Source organism: Magnolia sinica, chromosome 17 (assembly GCF_029962835.1).
Source record: "Magnolia sinica isolate HGM2019 chromosome 17, MsV1, whole genome shotgun sequence".
In the NCBI taxonomy this organism is placed as follows: domain Eukaryota; kingdom Viridiplantae; phylum Streptophyta; class Magnoliopsida; order Magnoliales; family Magnoliaceae; genus Magnolia; species Magnolia sinica.
The window spans coordinates 3635221-3647773 of record NC_080589.1 but is presented as its reverse complement, the minus strand read 5'-3'; the positions used below and the strand labels follow the sequence as shown (position 1 = coordinate 3647773).

Below are 12553 nucleotides of genomic sequence, written 5' to 3'. Positions count from 1 at the left end.
TATCACTTGTGCAAGAATTACATTTTTGGTACAATGCAGACACATAATTTATTATCATATAGTGTTTATTTTATCATAATTTGCATTTTAATTATAAACGTTTGGCGTAATACAGACAATTTATTTTATTATTATAGTTTTAGGTGCAATCCAAACTATTCAAACGTGACCTCATAATATATATATATATATATATATATATATATATATATATATATTAGTTAAACTATAATATATTTTGCATTCTAGACCATTAAAAATATGTGTCCCTTTTGTGGGTGGTTTTATTGTAGGTGGATCATATTTCTAAAATAACATGGAATCATCCCTCTAACTATGGATTGCCCATCTCATTTGTTATTGAATATGGACCTTTCAATGCTTATGGCCTCGTAGGACAGATTGGTCTATGCGCAAAAGGAGGCTGAGAGTGTTTAGTGAAGTCACTGGTAAATAAGCATTTCTAAAATTTATGGAAAGCTAAAGATTTAATAGTAATTCAAGGGTTACTATGAATGGTTTGGATGAATAATTTCATATGACATACATCCACGAGTATAGAGCAAGGGCTTTAGTTTCAAAGAAGAAAGATATGAGGCATCGTTTTCTACCTACACCGCCTCTACTTTGTAGGATTTGTGATTATTTATGATTTTACCTTTGGATCACTGCATAAAAATGAATGAAGCTAAGAAATAAGTGAATTTACGGTAAGAAATATAAGGAAAATATAGCAATGCAATAAATAAAAATAGTACACGAATTGTCCGAATTAGCTATGAAATTAGATATGTAAGTGGTGAAAATATCAATGACACTCTTCTGGAAACAAGTCAGGGCTCTTAATTATCTATACTCAATAGGATTGAAAACTCTAATTGAAGATATGAGTGAAGAATAAAAAACTGATGTAAAGCAAGTCGTAGACACTTTCATGTCCAAGATGGACCAGATTGGCTTGATGGGAGGCAGAAGTCATTAAGACTATCATAACCTTAAAAGATGCATATCTCGCAAGTCGGAATGAGTTACTCGATGTATCATATATGATTTTGGGGTAAGACAAGCTACTTTAGCCAACTAACTAGGCAATGCTGGGTTCCCCATGCTGAATTTGTGAGATTCCATCAAATCAACAGTCAAATTTCCTATTTATTTTCATTTTTACTATTTTTAGTACATTTTGGTTTGATTGTAACTTTTCATTTGTTGTGCTTTAGGAGTTGTGTCCAACATGAAAAGTACTTAAAATAATTATAAGAATAATGTGATCAAGTCAAATAGGACACTACTATAAATAGTAAATTTACCATTAAGTTATGAATTTTAGGGAGTTTTAGTTGTAGTTTAATTTTTAAATTTCTTCTAAGACTTAGTATCCTTATTTAAAAGGCTACAGACTTGTTTATTTCAGCTATCAATCATCAATAATTTTATCACGAATTTTTTAAATATTTATAGTTTTTTTTCCTCGTAATTCGAAAAATCTCTGTAAAGAATTCAAAGAAACTTGATGGATTCGAAGTAGTTATCCTTGAGGAAGATGGTGATCGGCCTCATCATGTTCATCCTTGCGTCAAAAACACTATTAATCCTCAATTAAATAAGATAAAGCTTTTCAATCTACACTTTGCTTTTAGAACTTTTTTCATAGAACTTATGGTACAATAATCTTATAGTGAGGGGAGCACTCCCAATTAAATTTTATGGCATATGTTACCTAATTTTCAAAGCTTTACACAGAAACTTGTATGAGAATAGTTTTGGAGAAATGGAAGTACTTCACCCTTAATCTCTATGGTATCTTCAACTAGTCTTCGAGACTTGACGTGGTGGTTCTGTGCTGTAAATGAGAAATATGGTTGTAGCGGCTGGGAGTTATGAATTAAAAATATGAGGTATTTACAATTGAAGGTTATGATATTTTGGTTATTTTTAAGTAGGAATTAGTAAGATGATATATAGCTTGTTTCAATTGACTCTTGACAACTCTTGATCATAGACTTCATCCATAGATAGTAATTTTGGTGAAGATAACTAAAATGATTTTCTACGAATATATATATATTTTTTAAAATAACAAGAGTTGAAATTGTTGGTGATAAGAAATAAGATAATGAGAAAAAAAAAATGAAGAAATTACATTATAATTGAATTATCATTAAAAGTAGAAATTCAATTTATGTCTATACATTTTAATTATAACATTTAACTGATTGATTGTTAATTGTAGAATACAATACAACTATAGAAGTCAGAAAATATGCCAGCTGAAATTAAATAACTGTTGCATGATTCTGACATTTCTTTTGCTGGGGAAAGTGCCTACAGAGCCATGATATATCCAGGTGATGCATAGAACTCTTCCAATGGATGATTATGTATCAGCTACAAAATGCACATCCAAGAAAAGACCATTACGGATTGGATGGATGAGATTATTTGAGGTGATTTCTGAGCCCCTATGCAATCTAACGAGGGACCATTAAGATCCAAACTGTTCGCTCCAACAAAGATATGGGAGGCCACATACTTTGCGACAAAGTGACAAAAATATCCTTCTCAAGCTCGAATTCGTACTTGGGCTCAGCTCAAAACCAACTCGAGCTATCTTAAGCCGAGCCAACCGAGTTAGCTAGGCTCGAGGATTGAGCTGAGTTCGAATTAAGGTTAGCCAGTGGTCAAGCCAAGCTGAGCATGCCTCAATTCGACTTAGCTTGACTCAATGTAAACCTTGAGGGACCATTAAGATCCAAACCGTTCGCTCCAACAAGGATATGGAGGCCGCATACTTTCCAACAAATATCCTTCTTCCATAAGCCATGTGCAGTTTTTTTTTCTTCCAATATAAACCGTTCGCTCCAATAAGGATACGATCATGAGCAATTGGAGGAATCTAGCGCAGTTTGACTGGCCAGTCAGGCTTGAGGACTGAGCGCAGTTTGAGCTGAGGTCAGCCAGTGGCCCAGCTGAGTCGAGCTGGCCGCAGTTCAACTCAGTTTGACTCGACGTACACCCGGAGGGGCCCTAAGATCCATACCGTTGGCTCCAACGAGGACACGGAGGCCGCGGACTCTTAATTCCCAACAAAGTGATAAAAATATCCTCCTTCTGGAAGATCCTGCAAATCATGCCACTGCGCCTGAATATATTATTTACTTTTTTTGCCCAATCCAGACCGTTAGAAACGTGGTCCATCAGTGGTTTTTTATACTGCAATCCCAACCGTTCAAACCCGGGATTCTTGGGTGGAATCCAGATGTTCCGAACGTGGCCCATTGTGGATTTTTTTTTCTTTCTAAAATTCAATCCAGACCGTTAAAACCGTAGCCATTTTGGGTAGTGCGAGTCCCAAAATTTTAACGATACTGGTCCATCATGGATGGATCACATCTCTTAAATTCCACTGATCGTTTGATCTTACGAAGCGTACTCACAGGACCACAGAACTTGGTGACGCCGGCACACCACGCAATCCGCTTCTCTTAATCTTAACCATCTCTACCGTTCACTGAATTTGGTCTTGTGACATTCGTTAATCATAATAAGTGGGGCCCTTTTTGTGTAATCCAAACCTTTTATTTTATTTCCTGGTGGATCAATCTGACATCCTTCTCCGTTGAATGTGGAGGGTTGTTATGTATCTCATCTAACCGTTTATCTGTGGAACAGTAAATAAGTTTATATTTAATATAAATTCTGAATAGTATCACATCTACCTTATAATGAAACATGTACGGTCTTGATTAATGAATTGTGGGTCCCACTTATCATAATTGAAAAGCGTGTATGCTTTGAAACGTGCGGCCGAGTATCATTTAATTTCTTGGCTATCACGTCTTCCGTAATTTCAACAAAAACAAAGGGTATTTCAGTAATTTTGGAATCTCCTCCCATCTTCCGCTACCTATATAAATCCAAGCCCTAGCAATTTCTCTAGGGTTTCAATTTCCAGTCGCGGAAGCTCCAAAAAACCTTCAATTTGCGCCTTCAAATCCCAGCGCCAATCCCTTAAATCTCTCCGCATATCGTTTTCTACCTGCAATCTGTGGGTTTCTGTGCGGTTTTTGAAGCTTTCTAGGGTTTAAATCGTTTTCTAGCAGCAATTTGGGGATTTTTTTATTTTTTTTATTTTTAGGGTTTCTCATTTTTTCACATGTCGACGGAGCGGAAAAGGAAGGTGAGCTTGTTCGATGTGGTCGACACGACCACCGTCTCCGCCAAACTGAAATCCAATGGCTCTTTCAGCGGAGCCTCGACGAACCATTTGAATGGACGGCCGTACTCGCAGCGTTACTACGAGATTCTTGAGAAGAGGAAGACGCTTCCGGTATGGCAGCAGAAAGAGGAGTTCTTGCAGGTCCTGAAGGAGAGCCAGACCTTGATCTTGGTTGGTGAAACCGGAAGCGGGAAAACAACCCAGGTCAGTATTCAGAATTTGGGTTTTCTTTGTTTCCTTTCTTCATTGGTATTTCAAGTTCTAAATGGTTAATCTCCTTCGATTTCTTTATGTAATTCGATTGTCAATTGATAACGGTTGGTATCATAAATAATGGGTAAATATAGTCGAGTTTGAAGAGTCACTGAAATATGTTATTGGTCGGTTTCGGGCTAAAATGTGTTGTAACCAAGTTATAATTCTGCTTTGTGGGGTTTGTTTACGTTTGCAGGCAGTATTCTACCGTTTTCTTTGCTATTTTTCATAGTGGGAATGTTTAAAAGTTGGTGGCGATGACATAACTCTGTGGTGTTTAGGAAGGTCTCAGAACAACGTTTAATGAACTCAAAGCAACAATGAGAAAGATGCACAGAGAAGGGTTTTAATCTTGAGTCGTGCATTCCATAATCTACTAATCTTTTTTGTCTTTTTTTTTTTTTGGGAGAGAGAGAGAGAGAGAGAGAGAGAGAGAGAGAGAGAGAACTGAAATTTTATTGAGATGCACCCACCGAAAGGCAAGAAAAGAATCCATAATCTACCACCTGATTTTGTAAATTGGAAACCACCACTTCCTATCACATTCAATAGCTTCCTCCACCTTTAAAGACAACCAGTAACTGAACAGACATACTGAACTGACATGGTGCTCTATCACATCAAGTTGTTGACTGTTGAACTTAGCTGCATTGGTTGATCACAACTGGATGAGAAGAACTTGATCTTAAGGTTGATTGAGATTTGATTTTGAGCTTCACCCTAAGCTGCTGAAAGTAAACTGAAAATCCAAATCTTTCTTTTGGCTTTCTATGAAGTTGAAGAACCTGCACAATCTTATTTTCCCTTGGATCAAAGTAATCTTCTCAGTCCCAGAGAGATTATTCACAAGATACATCATCCCACAGTTTAGAGTTGTCCAGTATTTATTTTTTTAAAGGACACATCTTTACATTGGCCATCTTCAATACTTTTAACTAATTTGGACCCATCTTTGCAGTGGCCCTTCCAATCCCAGTCATGTAAAGTCCATCTTCCTGCTTTTTTATCCTAACTGTTTTAGCAGTTTCCTTCTACCTACTTTCTTTTCACGTACTAAACCAAATATATGTACCAACTGATAATGTTTAGGTGCATGTACCAGTGGTTAATCCTCCAGAAATTAGATTCCCGAAGTTAAACTGGTAGCTTATAGTTCTAGAAATCAATCATAGGAAATGCATAAACACATTTAAACTGGTAGCTTACAATTCTAGAAATCAATCATAGGAAATGCATAAGCGCATTTATTGTTACTTTCATCTTTCATTTGCCTTGGAAATAGTCTCAGTAGCGTGCGTAGCGTAGCAAAATCGCTACGTAGCGTAACAGGTAGCGTATATCCCCTGTAACGTGCGCTACAGGGGTCGTAGCGTACGCTACGGCTTCGTAGCGTGTAGCGCAGGTAGCGTGCGCTACTTGTAATCAGTGTTCGTAATATCGATATTATCGGCTGATAATATCGGTGTCGGCAGTCAGTGATATGAAACCCCCAAAAAATACTGAAAAATACTGAAAAAACGCCAACTTCCATTTATCGTGCGATATATCACAAAATATCGTGAGATATCGCCGATATATCGCACGATAAGGCCTGATATTGCAGATTTTTGCGTAGGACTGTAGCCGTGCGACATCCGGCGACATCTCATCCACATCCCATCCAGAAATTCCAAAAAAAAAAAAAAAAAACACTTACCTGTTCAATCCGCCCAAGAGAGTAGCGTTCGACTAGATTTGGGCGAGATCCACAGAAATCCTCTCTGAAATTGGGAGAAATCATCGCCGATATCTGAGAAATCATCAATCTAGGAGAGATTTTAGGGTTCCAGAATGCCGGAACCCTATCTGCGTCGAAAAAAAACGGCGTGCGAGCCTTTTTTAAAGGTATTTGCGTTGGCTGGTGTACCGCACACCACGAGCTTACTGGCGCGTTGACGTCACCAAGTTTTGTGGGTCCCATCATAAGGTATGCATTATATCCAAACCGTTCATCCATTTGTCGGGCTCGTCGTAAGGCTTGGCCCGAAAAATAAGACAGATACAAGGATCAAGTGGACCACACTGCAAACAGCGGTCAGAGATTGAACGTCTACCATTGAAACCATTTTGAGGTCACAAAAGTTTTGGATGAATATGATATTCGTTTTTCCTCTTCATCCAAGTCTGTGTGACCTAATGAACAGATTGGATGGAAAATAAAAGTTATGGCGGGCCCTACGAATGTTTTAATGGTGAGAATCACTGTCCCACTGTTATCTGTGATGTGGTCCACTTGAGCTTTGGATATGACTCATTTTTGGGATCATCAACTAAAATGATCTCTCCAAATGGTTGAACGGTGTGGATATAATAAATACATTATTGTGGGGCCTATATAACTTTGAACCGCCAATGCAACTCGAGCTCGAGAGTGACAGCGCGCGCCTTCGGATGTGTATTTCCTGCAAAGCCGTTTTGCAGGCACTTCCTGCGCAAGGATGCTGGGGCCCAATGAGATGTTTATGAGAATTCCACCCCATTCATAAGTTTTGCCAGCTCATTTTAGGACATGTGACCAAAAATGAGGCGTATCCAACATTCAAGTGGGCCACGCGAGAGGAAAAAGTGGGCATTTAGTGAGCACCGTTGAAGCATTCTTATGGCCAAAAAAGTTGTGTCAGGCTATCTTTTGGGTGTTTTCACTTTATCACATTTGTAAAGACCTTATGAACAGTTTGGATAGCATATAAATAGTAAAGACCTTATGAACGGTTTAGATATCATACAAAATAACTTGGTCTTTTTAGTTTTTTCCCGATTTTTTCCCTTTTAAAATGCCGGTTACTGTCAGTTTTATGTTCTTTATACTTGTATTGTACTTAATGCTCTTAACTTTGGAATTTTTATTTTGAAGAATGTGACATTTATATATTTTACTTTTTTTCTTACTATTTAATATTTATCATATATATATGATTAAAAAAATAGAAGTATTGTGTAGCTTACGCTACACGCTACGCTATTTCGCTACACGCTACGGAGGGTTGAACGCTACGCAACACGCTACCGCTATTTAAAACACTGGTTTCATCTTTCATTTGCCTTGGAAATAGTCTCCCCTTAAAAAAGGGGCGGGGATACCCTGTTGTCATAAAAGAAAAAGAAAAATAAATAGATGCTGTCAAATTTCTGTAAATTTTGAAACTTTTTCATGTTGGAGGGTTCTCTGTTTTATGTCACCCATAAGCAAAGGGGCGGTTGGCCCATGTTTCCTCACAGTCTAGGATTGGTTACTGTATCACTTGATTATTCACTTCAAAACTTCCACTGGGTAAAGTGTTGATCTGTTTAATAGTTTCAAGCTTTCTAGTATTTCCTCTGTGGAGTATGCTCTCAAATTTTGTATTTCTTAGCAATGCTTTAGATAGCATGGGGCATCAGTTGTTGAACAGAAGTTTGGAGAGGATGTGTATAACTCATAGGCAATGTGTTTGTCAGTACTGGAGCTGAAGAAGTTTGACTGTTTGTTTTAGTACATCTTTTCTGCTTGAGTCTAGGGCCATAGACATTTGACATGGGTGTTGGTGCTTTGCAGATTCCTCAGTTTGCTCTGGAAGCTGGTAGTCATCTAGACAAAGATAGGCGGAAGATGGTTGCTTGTACCCAGCCTCGTAGAGTGGCTGCAATGTCTGTTTCCCGCCGAGTTGCTGAAGAGATGGATGTGACAATAGGAGAAGAAGTTGGTTACAGCATTCGTTTTGAGGATTGCAGTGGTCCAAAAACAATTCTGAAGTAAGCTTTTGTATTTGGTACATAATGCCTTGAGAACGACTGCTTTTACTTGCTGCATTTCTTAGTGTTTACCAATTTTGCTTTGTTGCTATGCTTGTTTGCTTCTAGGTGTGCATTTGCTACTCGGATACATTCCTAGTTTATTACATGTATTTATTACTTTAATTGGTCACAGGTACCTAACAGATGGTATGCTTCTAAGAGAAGCAATGACGGATCCACTTCTGGAAAGATATCGTGTGATAATTCTTGATGAGGCTCATGAACGGACTTTAGCAACAGATGTTCTATTTGGGCTTCTGAAGGAAGTGCTGAAGAATAGACCTGACTTGAAACTAGTTGTAATGAGTGCCACACTTGAGGCTGAGAAGTTCCGTGGCTATTTCAATGATGCGCCACTCATGAAGGTTCCTGGAAGGCTTCACCCTGTGGAGATTTTCTATACACAGGAACCTGAGAGGGATTACCTCGAAGCTGCGATTCGAACAGTCGTGCAGATACACATGTGTGAACCTGCTGGTGACATACTTGTTTTCCTCACTGGAGAGGAGGAGATAGAAGACGCATGCAGGAAGATAACGAAAGAAATTAATAATTTGGGTGACCAGGTGGGGCCTGTGAAAGCAGTACCATTATATTCTACATTGCCCCCAGCTATGCAGCAGAAGATATTTGAGCCTGCTCCACCCCCACTGAAGGAAGATGGTCCTCCTGGAAGGAAGATTGTTGTCTCAACCAACATTGCAGAAACATCCCTGACCATTGATGGAATAGTTTATGTTATTGATCCTGGGTTCGCTAAGCAAAAGGTTTATAACCCAAGAGTGCGTGTGGAATCTTTGCTGGTCTCGCCAATATCAAAGGCAAGTGCACATCAGAGATCAGGGCGTGCTGGTAGGACGCAACCTGGGAAATGCTTTAGACTCTACACTGAAAAGAGTTTCAACAATGATCTTCAGCCACAGACATATCCAGAAATACTGCGGTCAAATCTAGCAAACACCGTTCTCACCTTGAAAAAGCTTGGAATTGATGATCTGGTCCATTTTGATTTCATGGACCCCCCGGCCCCTGAAACATTGATGCGGGCTTTGGAGGTATTAAACTACTTGGGTGCCTTGGATGATGAGGGGAACTTGACTAAGTTGGGGGAAATCATGAGTGAGTTTCCTCTGGATCCTCAAATGTCAAAGATGCTTGTGGTCAGTCCAGAGTTCAATTGTTCCAACGAAATCCTCTCAGTATCTGCCATGCTCTCAGGTATGTATAGGTATCTCTGTTGCTTTGGATGTTTTCTTCCCCTTAAAGGTCCCAAGTCTTCCACATGGAAGTGGTTCATCTGGATCGTGTGTGCATCCACATGCAGGGCATGTTTTCTCATGCTCACCTGTTCAAGCGTTTCATAAATGCTGTGTGTGCATGTGCGATCCATATTCAATTTATGGGTGAAAACACATGCCTTGGATCTTGCACGAGTGCAAGCACATGAGCATGTGTTTAGAGTTGTTTGTTTACCCATCTAGGTCGTCATCAGCAACTGTCTTATCCAGCCTCCAGGCCACTGGTCAGCGTTTTTTAAGTAAGTGCTGATGCAGATAGTTGCAGTTTCTCAGTATTCTCTCATCAAGCAAATGGTGTCGTCTCGCCTCTATGCATCTGCTGACCAACCATGGGCCTCATCTGTGATAACAAATTTCTTTCTCTAGTACCCAATTGCTTTCTCCGGCCTAGGGAAGCTCAGAAAGCTGCGGATGAAGCAAAAGCTCGGTTTGGCCACATCGATGGGGACCACCTCACGCTTTTGAATGTGTATCATGCTTACAAGCAAAACAGTAAGTACCAAGTTCAAGTTCTCGTTGTCTAAAAGTATTTGGAGTCTGTTTGTTTCAGCATCTAAGACGTGTGAATGGGCTCTTTCAGATGAAGATCCATCATGGTGTTATGAGAATTTTGTCAATCAAAGGGCATTGAAGGCTGCTGATAATGTGAGACAACAGCTTGTGCGTATCATGGCCAGGTTCAACCTCAAGCTATGCAGCACAGATTTCAACAGCCGTGATTATTACATCAACATTAGAAAGGCAATGCTTGCTGGGTATTTTATGCAGGTAGCTCACCTTGAGCGTACTGGTCACTACTTGACAGTGAAAGACAATCAGGTATCTCAACTGATTCCTTTTTCTTTTTTTTTTGGTTCCCAATGTCTTTCATTGTTTTCTTCAAAGTTGCGTACTTCCTTTTTCTCTCAATTTGCAGGTAGTTCACTTACATCCTTCCAACTGCCTGGATCACAAGCCAGAGTGGGTCATTTACAATGAGTATGTCCTGACCAGTAGGAATTTCATTCGCACGGTTACAGATGTCCGCGGCGAGTGGTAAGCTGATGCTCCTCAAAATATGATATAAATTCACACACCTGTAATGCAATGTGCGATGACCGTGACCCTCACTCGCATATTCTCCAGCCAATATAATACTTTCTTGCTTTAGTTGTGCACACACATGAAACTGGAGCACTTCAGTGTGCATGTACCGGTGCATATTCAGGGAGCCACCCCTGAACCAGGGCACATCAGTATTCTGATGTGTGTTTTGAACAGATATGGGAAGCAGAGTATGACTGTTGATTTGTATACATTTATTCCATTGGTACTTCAAAGCCATTAGAAATTGCTTAGTTGAAGAAAAACAAAAGAACTTGAACACGGACTTTTAAACTGAATCTTATGAGCACCCTGCATTAGACTATCAGCAGAATGATCCTTGTACCTCAAGCATTAACAAATATGGTGGAACAGAAAAGCTTTGATACTTTGGCAAAGTGTCATTGACAGATGGTTGATACACCACAGTGTGGTGGTACAAGTGTGAATATGATGGGTGGCCAACATTATTTTAGATTATCAAATCATAAATGGGTACTGACAAGTATGGTGGCCATTTTAGGCTTGACATGGGTAAGGTTATGGGTACGGGTGCATTACCCATTGGCGCTTGGGTACTCCTATACCTGACCCAAACCTGACCCATCTGGTTTGGAACTTCCCCAGTAAAGCTCCATATCTTGCTACCCCTAAACAACCTTTGCCAAAGCTGATGTGTCAGTGCAGCCCCTAAGATTCGGGATGTTTGGAGACATGTTTTAAGAGATGTCCAGTGTCCAACAACTTAGTCACACAAATGAAACATTGTGCATGCAATGATTTACAAACTGTGGCTCCAAAACTCACTGCTCAAGTTAACTGCACACTTCGCCTCACATGGGGAACTTTCCCTGGTTCTCTGATCTATAATTAAGCTTGGTGTGCAGTCTGTTAATTCCTGTCATTTACTTTTCCATGCAGGCTAATAGACATTGCTCCGCACTACTACGATCTTGCCAACTTCCCCTCATGTGAGGCGAAGCGGGTTCTCGAGAGGCTGTACAACAAGCGTGAGAGAGAGAAGGGGGAGAACAAGAACAGGGGTAAGTGAAAGTCATGTCAGGTTTTGATGGGTATATCCGTACAATCCACCGAACCGCTGTCACCCCTCCATTAGAGCGCGCACACTTCACTTCTTTGGGACTTGCGCTTGAATGGGTGAATGCTATCCTTCCCACATTCTCAAAAAAAGTTGTTCTGTTGCAATGTAGGAGGGTGATGTATTGGGTGCCCTCAATCTGTTTTTAAATCTGTTCTCCAGGGCACTATGGAGAAGCCCCTTTTTTTTTTTTTTTTTTTTCTCTCCTTCCTCCTCTCTTTAATATTTTGAACCATAGTCAGTACCCTGTTTTTAATAGGTAAATGACATCTCTATTTGAACATCACAAGTTTTTAGTAATTTTACAGTGGTAATCAGCAGTTGATATTTTATTCTTGTTGCAGTATTTATTTGCTATTGGATTTCCAGGTTTTTGGGAGCTAACATTTCAGTTGATCTGAAGCCCTTTAGGGCCAGTTGGATGCACTTGAAAGGGGATTTCTGAGAAAGGGGGGCTTTCAAGCCTCGGTTGGGTTGGCAAATGCCAATCTGATTGGTTTTTACTGAGTTCGTGTTTCAACACCTAATTTTATCAAGCTGTAGGTGAGACGGGTTTTCAAAGTACATCCAAACGCACAACAACGAATGCCATTTGGATCAAAACTGCATTTTGGCCCCAAAAGCCTCTCTGGCGGTCTGTACATATGGGCCCTTAGTTCAGACCCCTGATTCCTGTTAATTTTGCCTGTTTTACTTGAATGAAGCAGCCTTTTGGTCGTGCATGCCTTCATCATAGTTAGCAAAACTTGGTTTTGAACTCCGTGTCTTAAAAAAAATACTTGTATA

General features: G+C 39.6%; 1 protein-coding gene across 6 annotated transcripts; it reads left to right on the top strand.

Annotated features, from left to right (window-relative positions):
• Nucleotides 1-3928: 3928 nt before the first annotated feature.
• Nucleotides 3929-12099, top strand: LOC131231057 (probable pre-mRNA-splicing factor ATP-dependent RNA helicase DEAH3). 6 transcript variants are annotated; one of them, XM_058227141.1, is made up of 7 exons: nt 3931-4423; nt 8049-8245; nt 8421-9505; nt 9952-10077; nt 10166-10404; nt 10502-10620; nt 11590-12099. In XM_058227141.1, exons 1-7 carry the CDS (start codon nt 4157-4159, stop codon nt 11717-11719), a joined length of 2163 nt encoding a protein of 720 aa, XP_058083124.1. In that variant the 5' UTR covers nt 3931-4156; the 3' UTR covers nt 11720-12099. The 6 variants fall into 6 exon arrangements, 5 of the variants coding, with proteins under 5 accessions (XP_058083126.1, XP_058083128.1, XP_058083127.1 ...); XM_058227142.1 differs by lacking the exon at nt 8049-8245 and having other exon boundaries at nt 4298-4423; XR_009164176.1 differs by lacking the exons at nt 10502-10620; nt 11590-12099 and having other exon boundaries at nt 3929-4423; nt 9851-10077; nt 10166-10189.
• The last annotated feature ends 454 nt before the right edge of the window (nt 12100-12553 follow it).

Bases quoted from the DNA above. Each gene is read 5' to 3' on its own strand.
- LOC131231057 (XM_058227141.1), top strand. From the start codon at position 4,157: ATGTCGACGGAGCGGAAAAGGAAGGTGAGCTTGTTCGATGTGGTCGAC. The intron at 4,424-8,048 runs GTCAGTATTCAG...GGTGCTTTGCAG, and splicing joins GAAGCGGGAAAACAACCCAG to ATTCCTCAGTTTGCTCTGGA. The intron at 10,405-10,501 runs GTATCTCAACTG...CTCAATTTGCAG, and splicing joins TGACAGTGAAAGACAATCAG to GTAGTTCACTTACATCCTTC.